The sequence below is a fragment of the Podarcis raffonei genome, chromosome 12, assembly GCF_027172205.1.
Source record: "Podarcis raffonei isolate rPodRaf1 chromosome 12, rPodRaf1.pri, whole genome shotgun sequence".
NCBI classification, from domain to species: Eukaryota; Metazoa; Chordata; class Lepidosauria; order Squamata; family Lacertidae; genus Podarcis; species Podarcis raffonei.
Window position 1 is genome coordinate 20,914,393 of NC_070613.1, and position 26,739 is coordinate 20,941,131.

Genomic DNA, 26,739 nt, shown 5'->3' on the forward strand with positions numbered 1-26,739 from the left:
TTGGAGCTTTTGTTGCTTTTTTGGTCATCTTGTTTTCAGTTTTGTTTCCAGGGTGAGCAGGACTGCCTGGGCAACAATGTGGAATTTAGGGCCAAACCAGCCTGGGAGAATCTGATTTAAACAGCAAATAGCCAGTAGGCTATGTATGGGACGTGGGTAGCACTGTGGTCTAAACCACAGAGCCTAGGACTTGCCGATCAGAAGGTTGGCAGTTTGAATCCCCACAATGGAGTGAGCTCCCATTGCTCGGTCCCAGCTCCTGCCGACCTTGCAGTTCGAAAGCATGCCCCAAAAGTGCAAGTAGATAAATAAGTATCGTTCCAGCGGGAAGGTAAACAGCATTTCCGTGCGCTGCTGTGGTTTTGCCAGAAGCGGCTTAGTCATGCTGGCCACATGACCTGGAAAAACTGTCTGTGGACAAATGCCAGATCCCTCGGCCAGTAAAGCGAGATGAGCACCGCAACCCCAGAGTCGTTCGTGACTGGACTTAACTGTCAGGGGTCCTTTACCTTTATCTTTAGCGAGTAGGCAAGTGATATATAGATTCCTCTTTGCATGTCCAGTGCTTATCTTTCCCACACTTTAATTTCAGCTTAACTTTTATCTCAAATTAGAGCAAGGCTGATAGAAAACAGCCTTCGGGGTATATTCTGCAAGGAAGCAACCATGGGTAGGTGTGGATTTAGCATGTCCCACATGAGTACCACCTTTTGCTTTTTAAAATCAGGACTACCACATAACTTTGCACATCAGTGGGACAAGGATACATTTAAAAGAGATGCACCTGCAGACTACAGCCCTTATAAGCGCTTTAAAAAATGCCCAATGCAAACAGAGTTAGCTCTTTCTCTAGCAGCAAAGGGTCTCCATGAAAGAACTCTCCCCACACTTTCCTAGACAGAGACTAATCTCACATATTCCCTTTTTTAGTTTTCTGTTCTGGTATCCTGGTTTTGTACATTTAGCATAATAAGAACCAAAAGAAGAGTCTATAAATTATCTGCATAAATTGTTTGTAACAGTCAGAAATCAACCTGGCACAGTAATGTATGGTTTCAATTTTGAACCTTTATAGTAGGTGCCTTAAAATAATAAATGAGACAGAGATTACCTAGAGAGCTATGAGGTTGTTCAGCACTTTGGTAAGGAAAACGTAACAAAACTGACTTATTCAGACAAGGAGAACAAGAAGACGACTAACAATGCAATGCTACATATGTCTACTCAGAAGTAAGTCCTATGTTAGTGGGACCCAAGGCTATAATCCTATACATACCCACTTACTCAGGAGTAAGTCCTTTTAAACTCAATGAGAATTATTTATGAGTAGGCATATATAGCATAGTATTGTATGTAATCTCAGTTATTAATACACCACAACAGTTTTACCAGCCTCTGTTTCCCTTCTCCCACTGACCTAAATACTTTACATAGAGGTTCCACTGTTTGATACTGAATTTTCCTGTATGAATTTAGGTTATGTATATTTAATCTACAATAAGAAAAACCATAACTGGGAAATGATTCAAGCACATTTTGTAAGCAAAATATTCAAGTGGTATAGCAGTTCTGAGGTAAACAGTAGAATACCCATTAGAATGGAGAAATGGACTACATAATAAAATGTCGTACCAGACTTGGCTATCAATTGAGGCCATCACATGTTCCAAAACCAAAGGATGTTAGCATTCACAAAGAACCAAGTACATGTGCTCTGAATTTTCCTGCTGGCTTGTTGCAACAGAGACACATATATTTTGTCCATTGCAAGGAAATAATCAGTTATTGGTAAAAATTTTAACATCTGTTATTGCACATTAGCATGAAAATGGAATGGAAATACAGTGGTGCCTCGCAAGACGAAATTAATTCGTTCTGCGAGGTTCTTCGTCTTGCGGATTTATCGTCTTGCGAAGCACGGCTATTAACGGTACTTAGCGGCTTTAAGAAAAAGGAAACAAACTCGCAATATGTTTTCGTCTTGTGAAGCAAGCCCATAGGGAACTTCATATTGCGAAGCGACTCAAAAAACGGAAAACTCTTTCATCTTACGAGTTTTTCGTCTTGCGAGGCATTCGTCTTGCGAGGTACCACTGTAGTGGAGAACCTATTTATGCCTAACTCACTGCAATGTTGCTAATGCCAGTGAATATTTGCATGCCACATAATTATTATTTTTCCTCTTAAGAGTAGTACTTTGACTGGAATAAGTCTTTAAAATGTGCCAGCAGTGTTTGTCATTCTGTGCCAAGTGACAAGAAATGTAATTTTAGAGAACCTACTAGATATATATACATATATAAGTATACACACACACAAATACATACACAGAGACAATATTTTAAACCAATTGATGTCAGGCTATTTGCATAATAATGTAGTTCTGGCTGTAGACTGCATCAGTTGTACCTTAAGTGCAGAGCCCAGCATGCCAGAGGTGCTCAATACTGACCACTTGACCAGTAAGGGCTACTGGACATGCCAGTACTTTGAATATGCTAAATAGATAAACACATGTATTTTGCTACATGTACAGTACATGCAGTGAGGAGCCAGGATCAATAGAAGAGATGTTCAGACATCATACTAAACCAAGGAAGGGGAACCTAAAGTCCTCCAGATATTATTGGACTGGTGTTTGAGCTTTCTTTTTTCTCTTCTTCTCTGCCCACCCCTTCTTCCTCATATGCTCATCTCTTTTAGATTGTAAACCTGAGAATAGGAATTACTTTACTACTGATTTCTGTGAACTACTCTGGAATACTTTTTTGGCTAGAGAATATACCGTATTTTTTGCCCTATAGGACGCACCGGCCCATAGGACGCACCTAGTTTTTTTTGGGGGGGGGAAATCAAGGGAAAAAATTTTATTTTCCCCCCAGGTTTGCGCAGCCATCGCCAAGGTAGAAGAGGGAGACAGAAAGCTCAGTCTCCCTCTTCTGCCTTCAGGGGCAGCCTCTCTAGCCTCCGTGGGGCAGCGGCTTGCCCCGCTGTCCCCCGAGCTTGTGGGGCTGGCGGGGGGGAGAAGCAAGCTTGCTTCTCCCCACCGACCACCTCCAAACCAGGTTGGGGAATAGCGGGGTGACCAAGTCCTACCTTTACCTGCCCCACATCTGGTAAGGTGTGGGACAGGTAGGCATGGCTTTGCTGAAATTGCACTGGGAGCCAAATGGGGAGGCCTGGCAGTCCACATTAGGTATGTGGGCCGAAGGTTCCATATCACTGATATGTGTGTTTTAGATAAACAAGCAAAACAAGAACACCCCCCATCGCCACTGGCCAAGCTGGCTGGGATTTATGGAATTTTGAGTCCAACAACAAGCCTTAGGTTTCTCACACCCTACACTAAACACTGATGTGAATGAGCCCCAGAACCATGGCCTTGTGCATTCCACCAGCTCAGAAGCTTTTGCTTCCAGTTTGCGTAACCATGGGTTGTTGAAGTGTCCAAACCAAGAAACAGGTTAACCTTCATTGTGGTTTATGTGAAACCAGCCAACCTTAAGCCAACAGGATTAATTAAGGACATGCAGGTATTTTAATATTATGAAAGCTGTGGCAAGTCAGACTTGCAACACGTTTGCATGGAAGTTAGAGCATGTCAGGAAAATGGAGAGAGGTGTTTTGCTCCTGGCTCTGAGGTGCTTTGCAACAACTAGTGCAATTACCATTAAAATTATTCACAGAAGCTGAACAAATTGCAAAACCATAGCTTAATATAACCTGCAGTTAATTAAGATAAGTAGAGTTTATATCCCAACCTGCTATTATGCCAGATCCTCTGCTCTTTTTATCCTCAACAATTTCATAGAATGGGCCTATTACATGTAGGAGTTCTTCAACCTTGTCTGTCATTGGCATAGTTTCAAGAATCTGTAGGAATACAAAACATTTATGAATTGCTTATCAGTTAATAATATTGCAATACTTCACAAGAACACAGCATCACAATAAATAAAAAAAACCTGCACCACCTACACTGGCCTGCAAGCGCTCCAACTGGAGAACAGCCTTACCAAAGATGCTCAAACTCAGGATGAAAGGGAGAAACATGCTAAGAGGAAGGCATGTTCAGCAAACCCTCACTGCGATCAGCTCCCGCAGGGAAACCTATGTCCCCACTGTGGAAGGACGTGTGGATCCAGAATTGGCCTCCACAGTCACTTGTGGACTCACTGTTAAGAAGACCATGTTCATGGAAGGCAATCTTACTCGGCTACGAGTGATCGCCAGAGAAGATGATGATTTTGAAAACCTTTAATTGCAACATCAACTTCACCTGAGGGACTGCTTTGCCCCATACAGCTGTCTGAGAACTGTTCCTCTGCTCTGATAGGGTGTTGTTCTGTATGCCCCATAGGTATGTCTGGCATCAAACCAAACATTTAGTATTTTGATTGCAGCTCCATGGAATCAGCTTCCCAGTGAACTAAGTCAAGCAACTAGCATTTTAACTTTTAGGCAGCTGTTTGAAAACGTATCTATTTAAGAAGCCTTTCCCTGAAGACTGATTCTTTATACTATGCAGAACCTTGTAATTTAGTGTTTTTAAGATAGTGTTTTATAGATTGTTAAGTATACTTAATTTTTACTATATGTGTTGTTCTTTTGGTATTTCTACATTGCACTACTTTAGAAACATTCATTGGGAAGCAGTTTATAAATCCTTAAATAAATAAATATCATTATCAAATATCACTACCCCTCTTTATGTATATTCAGCCCAATCTCACAAATATAAACAGGCTTGATTTGTCATTTTTATGTGTTTGTGTAAAGGATATGAATACTAAGCCAGAATGAAGATTGCTGGCTAAGGAAGGTACATTCATAATTTTTAAAATAAATTTCCTTTGAAGAAAATGAGAAAGGCAATACTACTACAACAAAACTCCTGTTGTTTCTCCCAATAACTCTGCATGGCGAATCATGTTTGCCACTGCAGCAAAGAGCTTATTCAAAAAACTTCTAGGCTCAAACATGTTCAACATCTTAAATACCAGAATCCATCCTTGTTTACTCACAAGCAAGTTCCACCAAATGTAGGACTTACTTTCAAGTAACTCAGCACATGGTTTTGTGCCAAAAGCAGATTTTGTTTGAGAATAAAAATATTACAACCTTTTCTTAGCATATTCTTTCATAATTTATAACTCCTTTACAAAATGAATACATTTATCAGAATAAAGGCGCCACAAAACAGGCAGTACAGGAAATACAGAGAAACTAAATTCATCAGCAGATTAAGAGTATTCTGATATATTTTCTTGCTTTCTTCCATTCTATTATCTACTACTCTCAGAAAGGAAGGCAGAGGTTCAGGTTTATCTTGCTTAAGCCTGTTAAATATATGCATGAAAGATGCTTTCCCAAAAGAAAAATTAGGCAATATATAATATTGTAGCAACAATAATTTGGAAACATTTAACACATTAACTGGAATTATTTCATCAGAAGCTCCTTCAACACATGTGGTATTACATTAATCCTAACAACGCCCCAAATTACATTTAGTAGTTTAAGTATAGTATGTTTCTTTTCATTTTAGGCTCAAGCCTACTCAATTTCTATTCTAACCAGCTTACTCCAATACCCAGCCTACTTACTTCAGAGTAGCAATACTGATTACCAAAAGTGGATGACATGATTCAGATATGAAGAAATAGTAATACATTTGCCATGGCAAAAAACAACAACACAGTGGATTATTTTCTTTTTATTATGTGCTTTGCGATACTACCAAATCACATGTTGAAGTTAACTATAAACTGCACAATGCCCTAATGAATATTTAAAGCTCCCATGCAAATCTCAAAATTAATCATAATTTCCCAACACCTTAACATTCAATCTCCTCTGATGAGCATCTCACTGATGAGCTTCCATCAGCCTCAAGCTAGACCCTTTGCCAGGCTGTTGCAGCACCTCTTCTGGGCACCCCTCCATCGCTCACAGGCCCTTCCTTCTCCTATCCTGCACATGCTCTCCCCGTGCTTTCTGCTCTCTCCCCATCAGAAATTTCCTTTCCTTATGTCCTCAATCCAGCACCTTCACCCCCCCCCATATGAGGATTGCCATATCTCTTAACCTTCCTACACCCTCCAATGGCCTTAACACTAGGGTTCACGGTTCACTATAATATTAGCGTAAATATTAAGTCAGAATTCTGACTTTGTACTCTAAGCAGGTTTTCAATGTTTTCATTTTTCTTAGCTATTATGAAGCATTTATAGATCGACAGATGGATAGTTCTATTGATTTCCAATATATAAAGAGTATTGTCATCTATCCTAACCCCACATAATCGAAAATACACACCAAAATGGAAATCTTGGTGCAAGCTGTATACAAGTACCCAAGGTTTAGCTTTTTGCATGTTTCAGTTTTGAGTCATCTAGTACTCTTGTAATGCATTCCTTTTAACAAATGCTCAAAAGAGCTGAAACTCTTCCAACTGATATTACAGTACAAGTGTTTTTAAAAGAGACGGCACAGCCCATTGCCTCTCTCCATCTCTGTTTTTGCTGTGAATTAGCTCCAGTTCCAGTGATTCACTGCAGGCTGCTTACCATAAACTTCCATTATGCACTGCATAAGCATTGCTCACTTCTCTTTCATGGCAGCAATATCCCTAAAGCGCTCAGCATTTTGACAGCCAGGCTGCCTAGGGTAAAGTCCATCAAATAATTTGCAGCAATTCCTTTTGAAGCTTGGCTAGAAGCTAATCAAGTTTCAAGCTTCATGTGCCTAGAAATGAAATTATTGCGGAATATTTGCTTTCTTCAACATACCTAGCAACTCTTACCTTTTTCATTTCTTCAACATAGGCAATCATAGCATCTTCTTTGGGCATATCACCTAAAGCGCTCCATGCATCCCTACAATAAATATCACAAATATCCTCAAGACATTTAAAATTATAATTCCTGTAAGATTCAATAGGCTCATTCTTACTGAGCCCTTGATTCTGCAATGACAGAACTCGCTACAATCTATCTAGTTTTGTGTACATAAATATGTGCTCATTGTCTGTAGAGTAACACAAATTCTGAGATTGAGATTTGACATAGGCTTGGTTTCTCAGTCTTCAAACAATGTGCTTTTTAATATTTAATAAATGGCCTCGTTTCCATCTTTTCCTTCTCACTTTTTGTCTGATGGTAGGCCACAGTTATGAGTAATTTATACTCGGCTTGCATGCCCAGTTCAAAATGCACAACATTTTGCAGAATATATAACTTGCACTAACTCTTTGCAATAGACTTGAGAAACAGGTAAGTCAAAGATATAAAGCTGAAACAAGTAAATAAATAGCTGGATCCAATAACCCAGATGGCCTTTTCAAATGAGTTTGTCTATTGTGTGCATAGTCAAATCTCTGTGTGGGAAAGTCACAGACAGCACAGCAGTCACCGGGGGGGGGGGCACAATTATCCAGCTCTGGAGCAAAAAACACTGCTGCTGCTGCAAAAATGCAATTGCCCAAAACCTATTCCCTGCCTCAAACTGCATTTTCCTATTCTCCTGTACACTATAGCTGCACAAGTGTCACAGAAACCTTCCAGATGTATCAAGGACCTATGACACACTCCTCTGACTTATTTTGCCTTCCCCCAAAAAATACAGATTTAGAATTTGGGGTTTTGTTTTGTTTACTTCTTAAAATAGCCAAATATCCCTGCAAGTGATTTCCTGAAGCTTAAAAAAAAATTAAGAGAAATATTAGTTCGCAAGATTGCATTGTCTCCATGCAGCACTCTTCCCACAAATACCTTACTTCCTGGTAGTATTATTATTATCTTTATTATTATCTTTATTATTTCCCCTTTCCAAAGACAAGAATGAGCACTTAATTTGATTTAACCTTTGCCTGAATAAAAAGTGTACTTTGCTAATCTGCTATGAATATAAATTATAACACAAGTTTTTAAAAAAGAACACCTCTGGAGGGTTGCACTGAGAATAACAGCAACTAAAAAACAAATATCAACCCTTTTGTCATTGTTTTTTACTGGGGTGTGTATAGCTCTATAATACTTCCCAAAAGTCACTAAAAAATACAGATTCCTCTTACATATACATGTTTTTTATTTCTGCCCTATTACAGCTAATGGGTAAAAACGCTTGAGCTTCAAAAACATGCAGAACTTGTTTGACAAGAAAACTCTGTAAACTGAGAGAAATTATTACATGTGCTTACAGGCAACAATGTCTCTGTTAGGGAGAGCCAAACTGCAGAATCTAATCCGGCTACCTCCACCTCCAACATATGCTGCACAAGAATTGGGGCAACACTGCACTTCCATCAGCTGACCACCAATTTTACATGTACATTGCCACCATCTTTATTAAGATATTTCCCAATAGTGGGAGACCAGCAAGAGGTGCAGAGACAGTCTGCTAAAAGTCAGTTTGCAGTCTGCTGGTAGACAATGGTCAATGAACCTTCTTCAAGTTTCAGAAAAAACATTTTCTGTACCGAAAGTCTCTTTGCGCAATTATTATCTCTATCTTAATCTTGCCTGCACCCTCACAGCTACTGAGTTCTTTCCTGAACTAGGTACCTTTTAAACAGAAATAGCTGGGAAGGTGGCAGTGCTCAGGTAATCATGGTGTGCTAGGCAGAGCAGGATGCACATGTCAATTCCCCAGGTAACAAAGGTAAAATACCTGGAACATAAATCTCAGAAATGATACCAGGCCTTGGTTTTTTAAAAAGAGAGACGAGAACATCCCCTACTACCAGTGATCTGGTGCACATTTATATTCTTTATAACTAAGGCTTTTCTCCATATGTCACAGGAAGCTGCCTTATACAGTGTCACACTACTGGTCCATCGAGCTCAATGTTGTCTACCATGATTGGCTGTGGCTCTTTGGAGTTTGAGATGTCTTTCCCAGTCCTACCTAGAGATGTAGGAAAATGAACCTAGACGTTCTGCACGCAAACCCTTTGGTCTACCAGTGAGTTGTAGCAGTGTCCCATGAAAAAAAAAAGTAGTCAGTAATTCACCCTTCCTGCTGCCCCCCACTACAGCAGGGCTTGTGTACATACGAACTTAAAACACCTCTTGCATATCATATTTACCATTTGTATCTACCAATAGGATCCCAGAATCCAGGTCTTGGACTACTGCAGGGTCCTTGAGTTGCTTGCTTATAAAAGCTATAGAACTTGAGCATCATTTCATTTGTTGGCTGGAATGAACCTAGAGAAAATAATCTCAGAGTGAGAAACACCATAAATGACAGATATTTTTAAACATCTAATTTTCTGTACCAACTCAAAGGGTTAGATTCACACTTGGTTAATTTAACTGAAGTTCCATTGAAATCAAGGGGCCATAACTTAAACCATGACTTATTGTTCGCACTGAATTCAATGAGACCAAAGTTTAACTAACTTAAGTTAAGGCATTCAGTCCAAAGTTAAAGATCCAGTCCAAAATAAATAGAATATGACTGCATGACTTACAGCACCAGCTACTGGGAACTAAGTACACCCATAACAAGGACTAAACACAAGACTTTATGCACACCAATTTCTGATTTTAAAAAATCAACTGATTGCACCTTCTGTCTATGTTTATTTTCATTCTATAATCAGAAAGGATACTCTAGTGAGTAAAGTATACTTGTGCAAAGGAACATAGTCACCTTTATATTTCAAGTAATGATATCATCCCTATTGTTGATTCTCCTATTAATGAAAGTAATGTGTCCAAACAAACAGAAAAAAACATGACTGCTGATACTTCTCATGCTAGCTTTATGGCAGAATTGTCCCTACTGTGGTGCAGCTCACACACATCCTGTGTTGAAGACATATTGCAGTACTGGAAAAAAGCTATAGAAATTCAAATCCCTGTCAAGGATCAAAATACCACAGCAGATCCTCCTGTGACAAAAACCCCCAAAGTCATTTTACCCCACTATGGTTACCTAAATCAATGGTTAGGTTGTTCCAGTCAAACTGCTTCAAGCAGTTTCCATCATAGGCCCTGCTCCCATGGCTACCCCAATACTATCTGCCCTACTGAAAACCAGGTAAGGAGAAGATTTCTTGGCTGCTTATGCTACCACTTTATACATGGTTGGTGTGCCTGACCACCAGCCAATCCTTAGCTCTTAGAATGGAACTTGCACAAGCTCAAAATTTTAGATTGATACATTTTTTAAAGATTCTGTTACTAAAGTGAGAAAGAAAAGTATTTGTAGCATGCACACTATGAAGGACACCTCTCATTTTCTAATATTATGGGTATGTTCATATTGGCGACTTAAAACACAGTGAGGTCATTTCATCCCACTGTGTTTCAGGCCACATTTGCATAGTGTTGTTAACATTAGAGCAGGGTGTATTCACTCAATGTGTGCATGGACATTTTGATTTCCCCATCCCTACAACCCCATCCCCCAAGCTCCTATTCATGAAACTGTCATCTGCGCATGTGCAACGGCTGTCTCAAATGTTCACACCATTCTTAAGTATGAAGCGAATGCAGCTTAAGTTTTCCAGTGTTATGCGACTCCGCCAATTTCACAGAAGGGTGGGGTGGGAAAGAGAAGGGATTTGAAAATCACACCATTTACACCCACAAGCTGTACCAACGCAAAATCAAGTATGAACATAACACGCTCAAGGCAAAAACCCCTCCTTGCTTGCAGTGCTTGGGATAACATGGTGGTTGTTGTTTTTTTAAAAAAATAAAATAGTTGAAGGCATTAAAAAAAAACCTCTGGAGCAGAGTTGGCTGAGTATTTGGCTCTCTTAAATAGAGATGGAAGCTTTTCTTTTTGGACATACTATTTTTAGTTCTGCTTTCAATTTAAGTTTATCAACTTTTCACTGTAAATATTAAACTACGTATCAGGATTACACACAGAGATTGCAGAATGTTTCGTTTTGGGGAGAGGAACAATTGTTGTATGGAACTTAATATGCACAAAGAGCATCAAGGCAGCAGTTCTATATACACATAAGTGTGTATAACTACTCAAATTTGGCTTCAGAGTAGGGATGTATAGAACTGCAAGGACCACCTATTCCCTCAGCAGCCCGACAGGCCATTAAAATTTGTCTGATACCTTTAGAAGGCAAGGTGGGAAGAGGCCTACAATAAGGCCTTCTGAGCTGCGGTAGCCAGAATGTACTTTCCAGAGATGTTTGCCTGGCTCCAACTGTTCCTTACCAGTGCTAAGGGACAACTTTCCCTGCTTTTAGATTCTTGGTATTGCATGCATGCCTTTTTATCCGACTACAGGCTCTTCCGCCTGCTGCTTTTAAATAACCAACTACTGTACCATAAAGACTTTTAGAGAAATCTTATGGTAGCTGTTCTGCCAGTCAGCTTGCCCAAGGGGCGGAATACAAATCCTCCAAATGATAAGGTAAACAAGTTAAAATGGTTGCCTAGGTAGAAAAAAAAGCCAGGAGCACTAGAGTTCTTGCTAAAGAAATGCTTTTGCCAGGAAAGGCCATTCCCCAAGATATTGTGCCGGTTTTTCCAAACAGTTTTAACCGTCTTTTAAATCTGACAATCTTAAATTTGACCGTCTTTTAAATGGCAAATTTTCAAGATTGGCTAGTGAATTCATAATAGAGCTGGTTGGCAGGAGAAGGCAGGGGGGTGGCGGAGGGAGAGAAAAGATGCAGGTCTTTCGCAGCGGCTCCTGTGGGTGTGGCGTGGCTGGGATGGAGGAAAACCCCAATTCAGGGGGACCCTTCTCCTCGCCCCGCCAAGAGGCACAGAAATGAGGCGGCGCTTCCCACCCTCTCCTCAGGGTCTCTGTCGCCTTCGCAGCCCCACCTTCCCGGTTCCTGGCCCTCGAACCGTCTCCTCGCTCCTCCCGGGCTTCACTCACCGTTTTTGGGCAGGCTCTGGATCACCTTGACGGCCGCCTCGAAGCGCGTCTCGTGCAGCGAGCCGCCGCCGCCGCCGCCGCCTCTCTCCTCCGTCTCCGCCATGTCCCGCCTCTTCCCTCCGATGGGCCCCTTGTCGCGTCGGCCGCCGGAATCGCGTTGCCGCCGCCGCCGCCGCTTCTTCCCTTCGCCCAGGAGTTCCCTGTAACCGAGTGAACGCAGGACATAACGGGGTCTGGCGAAGGAGGCGGTGGCGGAGGGGACGCGAGGGCCGCGGCTGCCTCCGCCCCCTTCAGCCAAGGAGAGGCAGGAAAGCCAGGGCAGGCCTTTGCGGCTCCCCTCACAGCCCCAGTCGCCCCAGCCCCACAGAAGATGGGCTCCCCCCGCCCCAGTCGCCCCTCGGTCGCCTCGTGAAGGAGTCGTGGAGGCGACGGTGTTCGCTCCCTCGTAAAACAGCCCGAAGTGAAGGAATAATAATAACAATAATAATTATAAGGCGTACGCCTGTGGTTTTGAGGCTTGCCTATTTTGGTTCCACTCTGGCGTGGTGGTGGAAAAGAAATATGTAAACTAACTAAACCCAAAGTCCACCCTGGATTGTCACTCCTTACAGTGCCCCGGCTTCACCCTTCTACAGCACACAACTTGTCGGTTTAATCTTTATTGATTTATATAATGTCAGCTTTGGAAAGAAGACAGGTCCCTGCCCCGAGAGGCTTACAATATGAAAGACGCGAGGCAGCGAACAGGAAGGGGAGGAAGGTTCAACGGGTAATAATAAACTATTTCCCCCCCAGTTACAGTATGGAATTGGGAGTAAAGGGCTGTGCCAAAGGCGCCATGGAAAGGGGTGTTTACTACCCTCCTTTCGCTCAAGTCTTGTGTAGATTCATCTCCCAATTACGGCCCAATTACTTAGCTCGCGTGACCTGTCCTTCTGAATGTTTTTAAGCCCGACCCCCAAAGAAGTCAATGGGGCTTGCTCCGAAATCATTATACTTAGGGGGGTTAACGATTCGTAACCCAATGCTGACACAGAAGTAAGTACTACTGGGCATGGGCGTAGTGGGGGGGGGCAGAGAGGGGCAGCTGCCCCCCTAAATCAATAAAAATAAATTAAAATACATAGCAAACTGAGGTCCTGCCCCCACTAACAAAAGCAACCCCCCCAAAAAAAATCCTGGCTACGCTCAGATTTTAGCCACTGGGTTCAGAGGGGCTTACTCCCATATATGCATGCACAGAATTGCAGCCTAAATGGATCATATCATTTAGATTTTGTACTTTCGTCTTCAAAGTGGATGAGAGGTGTCATTAGCAACATGCGCTAAAATAAAAGGGATTTGGACGGAGGGGGGGTTAATCGTTTCACCTTACTTTCGCCAGCCTGATCAGGAAGTTCAAACAAGTGGTTTTAAAAGACTATTGGAGTAACTGCTGATATACACTGAATTCACTCGTACACCAGTACTCCGTTAAATTCCACTTTTTCCAGCCCATCCCATTGCTATTTCCCAGGACTTAACAGCACCTGCCATTTCCTTTCTTAGACGTCTGTTGTGACCTGACAAATGCTACATCACGCACCCCTGGCGAACAGCTAAACAAGCAATTCAAAACTTCTCAACAACTTTTATCTACACTCACCCCATCCTCACTCGCAGGGGCTTTTAGATAAGCTTTGCAAAGCCAGCCTCAGCGCCAGTGATTTCCTGTTCCCAGCACACAACGATATACACCCACCCATTATTACTAGGCATCTATTATTACACACTCTTTGGGCGGGGATCGGGGGCGAGACTTCCAAGCAACACATATCTGGTCCCAATTCCCTCAATTACAGACAGAACCTGACAGCTGAAAGGACAAAAATAACAATACAATGTTTTTTCTCCTCCAACTTTTTGAGAGCGAAGCGTCATCCCTAAGCACGGCCTAGAAGGCTGGCGGCGCCGAAGAACAGCTGACCTTCCGCCTCATTTCCCAAATAACAAAACATAACAAACAGCACAAGTTGTTCCTCGCTCCTACCTTCCGTGACAGGTTCGCTCACCTTTTTTTGCCCAAGGCTCAGGCTTCTCCTGTTAAATGTCTCCCAACAGCAGCGATCAGCTCATTCTTGCCCCGCCTCCTCGAGGAGCATGCTGGGAAATGTAGTCCGTCCCTCTACTACTTCCGGTCTCTGGCATCCATGATCCTCCCTGCCATGGCAACCTTCAACTGTTTTCTCCCCATAGGCAGAAGCATTCTCCCTTCGAGCAGCCAGTATCAACGGGCAGAACGGCTTGAGGAGCCCGGGCGGCGCTGCCTTGAGGGCCCCGAAGGATGGCTTATAGGAGCAAGTGGTCCCAGAGGAAGAAGAAAGGCCCTAAGCTTGAACTCAGCCCCGCTCAAAAGCAGCAGATGCGCGATGCCTTCGACCTGCTGGATTCCGACGGCACCGGGACCATCGACGTGAAAGACCTGAAGGTGTCCATTCGGGCCCTGGGCTTTGAACCCACCAGAGAAGAGATCAAGAGGATCGTGGGCGAAGTGGATAAAGAAGGCTCGGGGAAGATCGGCTTCGACGCTTTTTACTCCGTGATGACCAAGAAGATGTCCGAAACGGATCCCAAAGAGGAGATCCTGAAATCCTTCAAGCTGTTCGAGGACCCGGAAAGGGGCAAGATCGCCTTTAAAGACCTCAAGCGCGTCGCCTCCGAAATTGGGGAGAAACTGACGGACGAGGAGCTGCAGGAAATGATCACCGAAGCGGACCTGAATGGAGACGGGGAAGTGAGCGAGCAGGAGTTTCTGATGATCATGAGGAAACACGGCTACTAGCCTAATGGCCTCCTTGTACTCGTCCTCCTCTCTGCCCTTCCCGGCTTCCTTGAGAGCACCTGCAAATAGTGTTGGGGAGCCCCTCACTTTCCTCCAGCCACCTTCCTCCTCCTCCTCCTCTCTCAGGCAGAAACTCTCACAGGTTAAAGTCAAGGGTGTGGGGAGGGGCGGCTGTAATTCATTGCTGGAACATTAAATGTGGTTCACCAGAAGAAGAAGAAGAAAGAATTCTCCCTCCTCCTGCTCAACCTTGCTCTTTCTGTTTTCAGTGAATAAACATACCAGTTTTAGACTCCTTTGGGAATAGTAATTATTTATACTCTTATCGCAATAGGTAGAAACATCAGGGTTTTATTGTACAAATTGCTAAAATCTTCAAATCACTTTCAAAATGATCAAAACACAGTTACAACCCCCTACACACTTAAAATCATCAAGGCAATACTTCAGGGATTAGTTATTGAATGCTCGTATTCATATTGTATGTTCTGTCTCTCTATTATTTTTCACATTTGCACACCATCTAAAAACAACCCTTAGTATCTCTACTATAGGAAATTATATTTAGTACATTTATGTTCAAGAATTACATGCTACCAAAGGCATCTTCAAATTAGTATAATAATTTTTTTAAAAAAACTATGCCTAACCATTTTCAACTAAAACAGGAGCATGCTCAATGCTAGAGCATCTGTTTTGTCTCAGTTTCAAACCCCAGCACCTCCAAGTAGGGATGGAACAGACCCCATCTGAAAGCCTGCATTGCTACTATCGGCCACTGCACAAACAGCTTGATGGCACTAGTGGTCTGATAAGGCAGCTTCCTATGTTCCTATGTATCGGCAAGGTCCGCACTGTCAGGGCCTTTACAGCAGTTTGTTTTAAATAAATGGGGCCACACTGTTTAGAACTGTTCCTCCCGGGATGGTTAGCTATCATATACAAAAGGTTTCTTTACAAAAATAAAATGATGTATCAAACAATATGAACAACAGAGCACTAAAAACATAAATGTCAGAGAAACAAAGTAAAAAATATTTAAACAGTATCCGAAAAGGCCTTGGAAAATGAGGTAATGGCCTTTGTGTTTACTTAACATTGAAATGGCATAAGAGTGGGTGTTGAGTGAGCCACAAAACATAAAAGCAAGCGTCACAGTTGCCAGCTGCCTGATCTCGGAGAGAGCCAAGGACAATCGGAGAAGGGTTTCTAAAGATGATGGGGGATTTAACAGCAGGCTCATGTGGAAGAGGGCACTCAAAGGCTGTGGGATGGTACCTCTCTCCACTCATGCCATGTAACTTCCAGACTGGATTGCTGCAATGTGTCCTATGTGGGGCTGTCCTTGAAGACTATTTAGAAACCTCAACTGTTCCAAAATGCAGATTACTGGCTAGGTTTCCATTTAGAAGTCATCTAACCTCAGTTTTAAAACAGCTGCATTGGTTGGCAGTTCATTTCTGGGCCTAATTCATACCATTTTAGGTGTTAAGATCAACAGAGGAGGCCCTCTTGCTATTTCCACTGCCCTCAGAGGGGGTGGGGTGGGGGAGATGGCCCAGGAGAGAGCATTCTCTGTGGCAGCCTCCTAGTTTTGCAATTTGCCCCCCCCCAAGAGGAATTATACAATTTTTGTGGTAATCTGAAGATGCAGCTCTTTACGCCTAGAGGACACACACACATTTAGGACCCACCCTATTATTCTGATTTGTAATTTGTTTTAAACAGTTTTTAATGTTGTGTTTTAAATTGTTGTTAAATTGTTGTTATTTACTTTGGAACTTTAGGGTGGTGAAGGTGGTTAATAAAACAAAACATCAATAGCCACCCCCTTCTTTGCTAGCTTTTGGGAGAATTTTTCAAATTCACTGAGGGTGAGGCTATCATGATGGCTATGTTTCACTTTCATTGTTGGAGACTGTAATACCAATTACTGGGAATTGGTGTGAGTGTTGTTGCACTTAATTCCTGATAGGCATTAGCTACTATGAGAATGAGATCAGGATTCTGTTCTAGGTGGAGCTTTGGCCTGATCCAGCAGAGCTTTTCTTGTGCTCTTACTTAGTTTCAGCAGCTAGTTGTTGGGTAATTGTTTGTTTTTCATATTGTGTTCCAATGTGATTTTGTCACTTTCGTAAGCCACCTTGAACTTGGGAAAGATGGGAATGTTAAATGCCTGTTTTTTTCCAAAGTACCGTATACATAGTAAAGGTAAAGGGACCCCTGACCATTAGGTCCAGTTGTGACTGACTCTGGGGTTGCAACGCTCATCTCGCTTTATTGGCCAAGGGACCCGGTGTTTGTCCGCAGACAGCTTCCAGGTCATGTGGCCAGCATGACTAAGCCGCTTCTGGCGAACCAGAGCAGCGCACGGAAACACCGTTTACCTTCCCGCCGGAGCAGTACCTATTTATCTACTTGCACTTTGACGTGCTTTCAAACTGCTAGGTTGGCAGGAGCAGGGACTGAGCAATGGGAGCTCACCCCGTGGCAGGGATTTGAACCGCCAACCTTCTGATCAGCAAGCCCTAGGCTCTGTGGTTTAACCCACAGTGCCACCCGCGTCCCTACCGTATACATAGATGGCTATAAATAAGATGACTCCACACTGTTTGAAGAGATATAGTCTGGAATTCTACCGCTTTTTACCACTGAAAAGTGCAATGTGCTTTGTGACACCAGCTGAGAGAAGGGCTGAATGACATGACATTTTTCTTCCATTCTTTCTGGGTAAAAAATAGGCAAAGAAGGCTGCTGAATAAAAAGTTGCTCCTTGTGAGAACCTCTGCCTTTTGCTTCTGCAAAACCAGGTGAGTAGTCAGAGGTGTTTTGGGGGTGGAACCTAGCTCTCCCCCCCTTTAACCACAGTTTCTTTAAACTGTACTCACCCAGGGTGACTGAATGTGCTGCAGAATGCAGTGCTACTGAGATCCAGCCACAGGCCATCTTTAATTTGCCAGTGGCAAACTTGTGTCATGGTCCTAGACCTTTTCCTATTGCCTAGCAACTTCCGTGTGCTAAGAGCAAATGAGATGCCTGTATTTTGCTACCTGTCAGATCTTCTCTTTCCTGCTTCTTAGAGCATTTCTCAAGACAAGATGAAATCCACATCAATGCATCTTGTTTGGGGCTGCTTCTTGAATTACAGGAATTGCCCAAGGCCTTACGCGTTGGTACACATTAAGCTTGAAGCGCCACCAAGTGGCTTTGAGGAACAAATGCAGCCGGAGAATGAATCTGTTCTCAGAGTTAATTGGTTTTCTCTCATACCCTTTCACCTCTCACACTGTAAAACTTAAAAGACCTCATTATGGGTATATTGTGGCCTTTTGTGCTTAACAATGGCAACACTAAGAACAGTCACACCATTTAAATATTAATAGAACATTTCAGATACATTTTGCTTGTATGATCTGATTATTCTTTGGCTAAATCAGTGAGATACAGCAAATATGGAATTGTAAAAATAAGGTAACTCCACATATAAGTGTGTCTTCATTATAATGTGTATAATAGCCTGTTTTTCACTTACCGGTACTTTTTTTTTGTTAAAGCTAGGTGTTTGTTTTTATTAAGAAATTCTAAGGAAACATAATTTCTACTTTTTCTCTGATGCGAGGGAAGCTGTTGATGTCCTGAACCAAATGTCTGAAGGTGGTTATGGGATGGATGAAGGTTAGTAGAGTGAATCTAAAGCCAGACAGAGATGGGCAAGGCCACTAGCTCTCAATTAGCAAATGTACTAACTGGTTAAAAACATTACCAGGCAGATTTTTTAAATAAAAAAATTAAAAAGTAGGAGACCCTCATTTTAGAAGGTTTGCATTTGTTGAGCCTGTTTCCATTTTTATACTGCTGCTTTGTTTCTTTTGTAGGATCATTTTATTTTTAATTGTACGCAGCCTTGAGCAAAGCAACTGCATTGGAAAGGCAGTGTATAAGTTCTCTAAACAAATAATCATTGCACGATAGAAGACTATCATCAACAGCTCAGCACCTGCAGTTTATTAAACAGCAAAGCTATACTCTGTGTGGTGTCTTAGTGTTCATGCTTGTACATTGGTAAATAGGCATGTGTGCACTTTAGACAAGAGGCATCCAGCCATCTATTCCTCTCCAAGATTTAACTTCTGGAGACCCCGAGGGAGGGAACTTAAGCCTGTAGAATTATAAATCCAGCAACTCACACAAACATTAAAACAAGTCATCCTTAGCAACAAAACAGAGACAGTTATTTATTAGGAACAAAGACAGGAAATTGGGGCTGACTGATAAACAGGAGCTGTTCTCAAGCATATAAACTTGTTTGTTCATATTCAAACACAAGCATTTTCTATGTTATATCAACATTATCCAATTCCCTTTCATATTTATACCGAAACTGAAATCTAAATCTGCTGCATTAATCAAGTATTGCAGAGGTATTTCTAATAAATATACATGACTGCCAAAGATATCTTGTGCTGATGATCAGATACCACAGTGATCAGTGTATGCTTAAAAATGCAGATAGCTTTGGTGAAAGAAGAGAAGCTGGAATATAGAACTGTTATACTAAAAGGCTGCTTGTGCATTATCACCTGAAGTCCAGCTTAATCCCTTTTATTCTTGGCCCAGTAGCAATGGTCCATCAATATGGGGGGAAAGGATAGCCATGCTGCTACTGAACCCCTTTAAAAAGCAGCTATATGTGTTACCCTTGCACAGGAGAGGAAACACAAATTATTTCCAAAGAATGGAAATTTTTATTAGTGGGAAGGATTGACTTTAGGATTCTGTGCTTCAGGTATCAAAATGCCCTTGGCTAGTCACCATAAAAAAGTATTGAAGAAATGGATGTGATCTGAGGAATGAACCAGAGTCTTCTGCTTCCCCACAACCATTATATTTTCCCCAGGGAGCCATAAACCTTTTAAGCACAAGGAATCCATTCATGGTAATTAAGACAAGAGCTCTAACTTTCACACTGTGCTGTAAGAAGCAATATTAGCCAAGATGAGAAGCTGAATTCTGAAACAAATGAGAGTGTCTTTATTATACAGCTACAGCAAAAACACAAACACAGGAGAGATTCATTCCTTTGTATTCTACCAGTTGGCCTCCTTTGTTTTTCTTGTTCTGCTTAGTAACTGCTTATGATCATAAGGTGCTTGGGAAAAATGGGGCTGCTCTGCTAAAAGACAAGCAACTTTTGGTTCCGCCTCACCTTGAAATCTTTCCATTCCCGCTGGTCGTTGCAAGAAGTGCACTCTGTAACAAAGATACCGGGTGTGAGCTTTTCTTCTTCTTCCTCCTCTCTTCCATTCCTTTTTCCTTTTGTGTGATGTCTTTTAGACTGTAAGCCAGAGGGCGGGAACTGCCATATAACTGGCAATTACAAGCCACTCTAGAAGCCTCTTTTGGATGGAAAGTGGGATAAAAAAGGCACACATACACACTTTCTTCTGAAAATCCACTTCAGATATTTCTTGTAAGGTCTCCAGTACTGCTGAAGGTGCATAATGGTGACCTATATGGATATGCAATGAATATGCAATATTTTATTGTTGTTTAGTCGTTTAGTCATGTCCCACTCTTTGTGACCCCATGGACCAGAGCACGCCAGGCACTCCTGTCTTCCACTGCCTCCCATAGTTTGGTCAGACTCATGCTTTCATATCTCCAATTTTCTTGAACAGATCTCTGTTTTTTTCCATTCTATTATTTTCCTCTATTTCTTTGCATTGCTCGTTTAAGTAGGCCCTCTTGTCTCTCCTTGCTATTTTTCGGAGATCTGCATTCAATTTCCTGTATCTTTCACTATCTCCCTCTCATTTTGCTTGCCTTCTCTCCCCTGCTATTTGTAAGGCCTCGTTGGACAGCCACTTTGCTTTCTTGTATTTCCTTTTCATTGGGATGGTTTTCGTTGCTGCCTCCTGTATAATGTTACGAGCCTCCATCCATAGTTCTTCAGGCACTCTGTCCACCAAATCTAAATCCTTAAACCTGTTCCTCACTTCCACTGTGTATCCCTGCCAAGAAAACTCCATGGACAAAGACAACAGGCATATAAAAGTTATGACACTGGAAGAAGAGCCCCTCAGGTCGGAAGGCATCCAACATGCTACTGAGGAAGAGCGGAGGACAAGTAGATTCAGAGCTGATGAAGCGGCTGGGCCAAAGCCGAAAGGTCGCTCAGTTGCGGATATGCCTGGAAGCGAAAGGAAAGTCCAATGCTGTAAAGAAAAATATTGCATAGGAACATGGAATATAAGAACCATGAACCTTGGTAAGCTGGATGTGGTCAAAAATGAGATGGCAAGAATAAATATTGACATCCTGGGCATCAGTGAACTAAAATGGATGGGAATAGGTGAATTCAGTTTGGATGACCATCATTATCTACTACTGTGGGCAAGAATCCCATTAAAGAAATGGAGTGGCCCTCATAGCCAACAAAAGAGTGCTGAAAGCTGTACTGGGATACAATCTCAAAAATGATAGAATGATCTTGATATGAATCTAAGGCAGACCTTTTAACATCACAGTAATCCAAATTTATGCACCAACTCCTGGTGCTGAAGAAACTGAAATTGACCAAATCTATGAAGACTTACAACACCTTCTAGAAATGACTCCAAAGAAGGATGTTCTTCTCATTATAGGGGATTGGAATGCTAAAGTAGGGAGTCAAGAGATAAAAGGAACAACTGGCAAGTTTGGTCTTGGAGTTCAAAACAAAGCAGGGCAAAGGCTAATAGAGTTCTGTCAAGAGAACAAGCTGGTCATCACAAACACTCTTTTCCAACAACACAAGAGACAACTCTGCAGCCAAAGATGGAGAAGCTCTATACAGTCAGCAAAAACAAGGCCTGGAGCTGACTGTGGCTCAGATCATCAGCTTCTTATAGCAAAATTCAAGCTTAAACTGAAGAAAGTAGGAAAAATCACCGGGCCAGTAAGATACAATCTAAATCAAATCCCTTATGAATATGCAATATTACTTGTCTCTTATCCAGGCTAAACTTACCAAATTCCTTCAACCTGGCAGAAGAATGATTCAGAAATGCCAATTTATTTATTTTTAAAAACCCATTTACCTCTGATAAAAATGAATATTTAATCTCTGTTTTCCTCACTATCTGACTTATTGGCACAGAGAACCTGTTGACCTCCAGAATTTTGTTGGACTGCAACTCCCATCATCCCTCACCACTGGCTGTGCTGGCTGGGGCTGATGGGAATTAGAGTCCATCAACATGGGGGGGGATGGTTCACTGTCCCTGTTTTGTAATAAAGCATACAACCTCATCCGCTTCTTGACATGGCGTTTGTAGACAGATAACATTCCTCCACACAGCATATTTGAAAAGGGGGGTGGAAGAAAACCCAGAAGTGTCTAGACTTATATTTATTTATTTTAAGGCATGAATATAGAAGAGAAAAGATAGGAAAAGGAAAGATTGGAACAGAGATGGCAAACAATTGCAGTATTCATTGATTAGGGGAGATAGGGCAAGTTGCATAATGAAGCGCTGTCACACAGCTTATTTTTGTCCTTTCTGTTTTTTGTTCCTTCTCAGACCAGCAATCTTGCATTTATTTTTGGGCTCCCCACCAGCTTTGGCTGCCTAGCAATGCCTGGCTGGAGTGTGCTTGCTCCTGCTACTGCAAAATGCTACAGGCTGCCTAGCAACAGGCAATCAGAGTGGGCTGCGTTGCCCATTTAGAAAGCACAGCCAGCAGGAAGTCAGAAAAGGTGGGCTCCTTTCCTTCCCAGGCTGGCGACTCACCTTGAATAAGCGGAAGCTTTTTACTGAACTAGAACCAAAATCCCTGTACACTAAAGCCCTGGGGCTGGCGACACATACACACACACACACACACGAGACAGACGGAACTGATTGCCTTACCAATACATACCTGTTCTGCAGCATTTATCGGATGAAAAGATGCAACATTGTATCAGCTTCCCCCAAGCAAATAAGAATGAATGTTCAATAAATAGCCAATCTCATCTAACCTCCCCGCAAACTTTGCACAAACTAATCAGAATGAACGCTCAATAAACAGGTCATCTGGAAGTGACCTTCATTGTTGTGAAACTGGAGCTATATCTGTTATTCATGCCCTCTTCTACTGCAATTTGTATTATTAGGGGAAGAGACTGATTCTTCATTTATTATGATCTCTAACTGGAGGACCCACTGAAACATGGATATCTTTATTATTCTAGTAACGTTCAGCTAAATTCCCTCTATCTTGAGTGAAAATATAAAGCATTGAGAACTCCCATTTAACCCCCTCTGTAAATTTCTCTAGTATTCTTTTTGTGTTCTGCACAGATCAAATCTTACTGATCTGTGGCAGTAAGAAATTAATTAGTTCAGTTGCAGGTATCAACACACCTTTCAATTACTGCTGTGTTTTCCAGACTTTATATTTCAGTGGCAGTAATCCAGGAGCACACCAAAGTTTGTGGTTTCAACTGTCAAGCAAAGCAGGGTGTAGCTATAGACAGTACCTGTGTTTCAGGCCATGTGTGCTTAGGCTTCATGAGTGCCTATATCTAGCAGGGCTGCCAACTTTTCCATTAGTCCCCACAGTGGTGCTTTTAACTGCGGCACAATCGGGGCAGAGGAAGGGGGGTGCGGTGGGGGTGGTTCGCCCCAGGTGTCACCACTGAGGGGGTGACAAAATGCTGGGCGGCACTCAACGCGGGGCCTGCAGCGCGCCCGAGCCACGCATCTCTCCTGGGAGTGACGCAGAGGCTTGGGTGCCCGCAGGCTCCACACTGCCCCAAATGGTCCGCCCGTGGCCTCCCCCTCAGCTGTAGGGTGGCTGAGTGGGAGGAGGCAGGCAGACTCCTTGGAGGCCCCACAGAACGTCCTGCCCCCTGGCTGGCCCCTCCCAATCAAGCTTTCTACAACTTGGAAGCAAGCATCATAATTGCTAATCCCAACCACCGTTAAAATGCAAAGCTGCATGGTCCAGCCAAAAGTTGTCAGTTTTGGGCTGCATCCGCTGTTACTCATCATCAGAGCGGACCCACTGTAATGAATAATGGGCACAAGTAAATTAGGTCCATTCATTTCAATGGGTCTACTTTGAGCAGAACATAGCTGGATACAACTTCTTATTTGTATCTCTAAAATTCCACTGGTTTTACATTCTGAGTGGCTGAATGTTCCCCTACCCTGGGTCAGCATTAAGGGTCAGCACTACTGGGCAGCTGGTAAGGTGCACACTGCCAAAATCTGTACCTACCTAATCCACCTAGTTGTCACACTTCCCGAAACAATACGTGAACAGAAACAGTCATGGTTCCAAAGTCACACTTGTCTGAATTTTGTAATGCAGTTTTCCAATATATAAGTGCATCTATTAGTGAAAATAACATACAGACTGTACTAGATAAAAAAATTCCTTCCAGTAACACCTTAGAGATATCTGAAGAAGTGTGCATGCACACGAAAGCACATACCAGTGACAAACTTAGTTGGTCTCTAAGGTGCTACTGGAAGGAATTTTTTTATTTTGTTTTGTCTACAGTAGACCAACACGGCTACCTACCTGTAACTAGACTGTACTACAGTAGGAGAAATAGCTTTGCAAAAATGCGTATAGTAGGAAAAATTGCAAACAAATGTTAGGAGAATTTTGCATTAAAATGCTGCTGGATTTTTATTAGAACTTCCCTCCCCCGCCCCCAAAAAGATACAAACCAAGGCTGATGTGAAAATGTGGAAAACCAAACTTAAGATCAGAAAAATGTGAATCTGAAGGAAGTAAGGTTGTTCACCCATCCCTAAAGTAGGTGCTGTGGCACCTACCAGTTACAATTTGAAATGATATTCCTGGTTTTAGGACTGCCACGTTTAAGGAGGGTACATTGAGCTCTATGTTACACATTATTATCATCTTTGCAGTTGGCACTAATTGGCATTCTTGCTAGTGACTTCTGCAGGAAAAGAAGCAGCAGCAGAGGATTCTGGGACTGCCTTGAAACGGAATGTCCTGCCACAATCCCTTTGATGTTCTTTCCATATGAAAATCAATCAGCATGAAGCCATAAGCAAAGCAGATGGTGAGGTTTCATAATCAAGGCTTCCGTCCTAAAATTCATTTGTGCCAGCTATGGAGAAGGCAGATGCTTTGCTATAAAGTCCTACAATGAAGTGAGTGTCAGAATCCTCAGTGCTTTCCTCTTTCACAAAGATAACATTTTATATATTCGTACTATTATTTCTGCCCTTCTCACATACTGGCCTTCTGCAGTGTCTTTCAGGATCCACGGTGTGTCTGTAATAAATATTCATATTGATTATTTAATTGCATTTCTATTGATTCTTTTATCTTTATATTGCATTTTATTGTATTACAGTTTGAATTCTATGGAATTTAGATTGCAATACAATGACACCCACTATAAAAAATAAAAGTAGCAATAGAAATACAATTAAAAATCACACAGCATCTAGCCCAGTGCATTACAATTGCTACAACCAGTAGCAAAATTGTGACCTGCCAAGACTCTCAGCAATTTTCAAGTGGCTGGGGGCGGGGCGAGCCTGGAAACCACTGCAGAGATCATATACATACATGTATATAGCTGTTTTATAAAATTTGTACACTGTTAGATTGTAAAAAATAATAATAACAGAGTGGTTTACAAAAGATAAACCAGTAAAAGCAAGAAAAAATTACAATTCTACTTTTAAACTTACATGTTAAACTACTAAACAGACTAAAATTACCTCAACTTCCTAAGCATATGAGTAGGCTTGTCTGAACAGGAATGTCTCCGAAAAGAGTATACAGTGGTACCTCGGGTTACATACGCTTCAGGTTACATATGCTTCAGGTTATACACTCCGCTAACTCAGAAATAGTGCTTCAGGTTAAGAACTTTGCTTCAGGATAAGAACAGAAATTGGGCTCCGGCGGCGCGGCGGCAGCAGGAGGCCCTATTAGCTAAAGTGGTGCTTCAGGTTAAGAACGGTTTCAGGTTAAGTACGGACCTCCGGAACAAATTAAGTACTTAACCTGAGGTACCACTGTAGTGAAGGCACCTGCTTGATTTCAATAGGCAGGGAGTTCCAAAGTGTGGTTGTTGCCACACCAAACAACCGAGTTTGCACAAACGTAGAGCCGATATTATGTGGCACCTATACAGGTAGTAGTGCCAACTGCTGATCAAAGTGGTTGACTGGGCACATGTAGGGTAAAGCTATCTCATAGGTCCCAAATATTTTTATTTAGCTGTACTCCCATCTCTGTTGCAGAATGAGATGTCCTGAAAGTCCACTGATGTTAGGAGGCTTAGGTCCATCAAATTCTGTATGAATTGCAACTATGGCTGCATAGTCCTGCCCAACCCGCTTGTGTACTGTGGAAACTTCACTTTTGGAGGTTTGGGTGGGTGCACCTGGCTGTCTACATCATACACGTTGCTGTTTCCCCCCCTGTAATCATAAGGACTAAAGGTAAAGGTAAAGGGACCCCTGACCACTAGGTCCAGTCATGGACGACTCTGGGGTTGCGGCACTCATCTCGCTTTACTGGCCGAGGGAGCTGGCGTACAGTTTCCGGGTCATGTGGCCAGCATAACTAAGTCACTTCTGGCGAACCAGAGCAGCACACGGAAACGCCATTTGCCTTTCCGCCGGAGCGTTACCTATTTATCTACTTGCACTTTGACGTGCTTTTGAACTGCTAGGTTGGCAGGAGCAGGGACCAAGCAACAGGAGCTCACCCTGTCACGGGGATTCGAACCGTCAACCTTCTGATTGGCAAGTCCTAGGCTCTGTGGTTTAACCCACAGCGCCACCTGTGTCACAATCATATATATATATCTTCTCTATATAGAATCATCATTATTCTTATTTATTAAATTTGTGTATCTCTCTTCATCCGTAGATCTCAGGGCGGTTCACAACAGAATCACAGAGTCGGAAGAGACCTAGAGGGTCATCTAGCCCAACCCCCCCTGCACTGCAGGAACCACAGCTAAAGAATTCCTGACGGGTGTCCAGTTTGTGGGGGGATGGGGCTGGAGGCTACTATTTATATTT

At 42.3% G+C, this 26,739-nt stretch overlaps 2 protein-coding genes across 5 annotated transcripts in view; one reads left to right on the plus strand and one right to left on the minus strand.

Moving 5' to 3' along the window:
- The window catches only part of ACBD5 (acyl-CoA binding domain containing 5), a 31,245-nt gene extending 17,218 nt beyond the window's left edge, over positions 1 to 14,027 (minus strand). Inside the window, exons 1-5 of one of the 4 annotated variants that reach the window (XM_053359663.1) lie at positions 13,917 to 14,026; positions 11,866 to 12,065; positions 9,089 to 9,209; positions 6,806 to 6,878; positions 3,762 to 3,873 (exon numbers count right to left, since the gene is read on the minus strand). In XM_053359663.1, coding sequence (XP_053215638.1) covers positions 3,762 to 3,873; positions 6,806 to 6,878; positions 9,089 to 9,209; positions 11,866 to 11,968 — 409 coding nt within the window. In that variant the 5' untranslated portion in view covers positions 11,969 to 12,065; positions 13,917 to 14,026. Of the gene's footprint in view, positions 1 to 3,761; positions 3,874 to 6,805; positions 6,879 to 9,088; positions 9,210 to 11,865; positions 12,203 to 13,916 lie in introns of those variants that run through there. The other 3 variants (XM_053359665.1, XM_053359664.1, XM_053359666.1) reach the window with 3 other exon arrangements.
- A 62-nt stretch (positions 14,028 to 14,089) lies between these two features.
- On the plus strand, positions 14,090 to 14,981 carry LOC128398508 (centrin-2-like). Its single transcript, XM_053359668.1, has one exon. It carries the CDS (start codon positions 14,189 to 14,191, stop codon positions 14,684 to 14,686), a length of 498 nt encoding a protein of 165 aa, XP_053215643.1. The 5' UTR covers positions 14,090 to 14,188; the 3' UTR covers positions 14,687 to 14,981.
- The last annotated feature ends 11,758 nt before the right edge of the window (positions 14,982 to 26,739 follow it).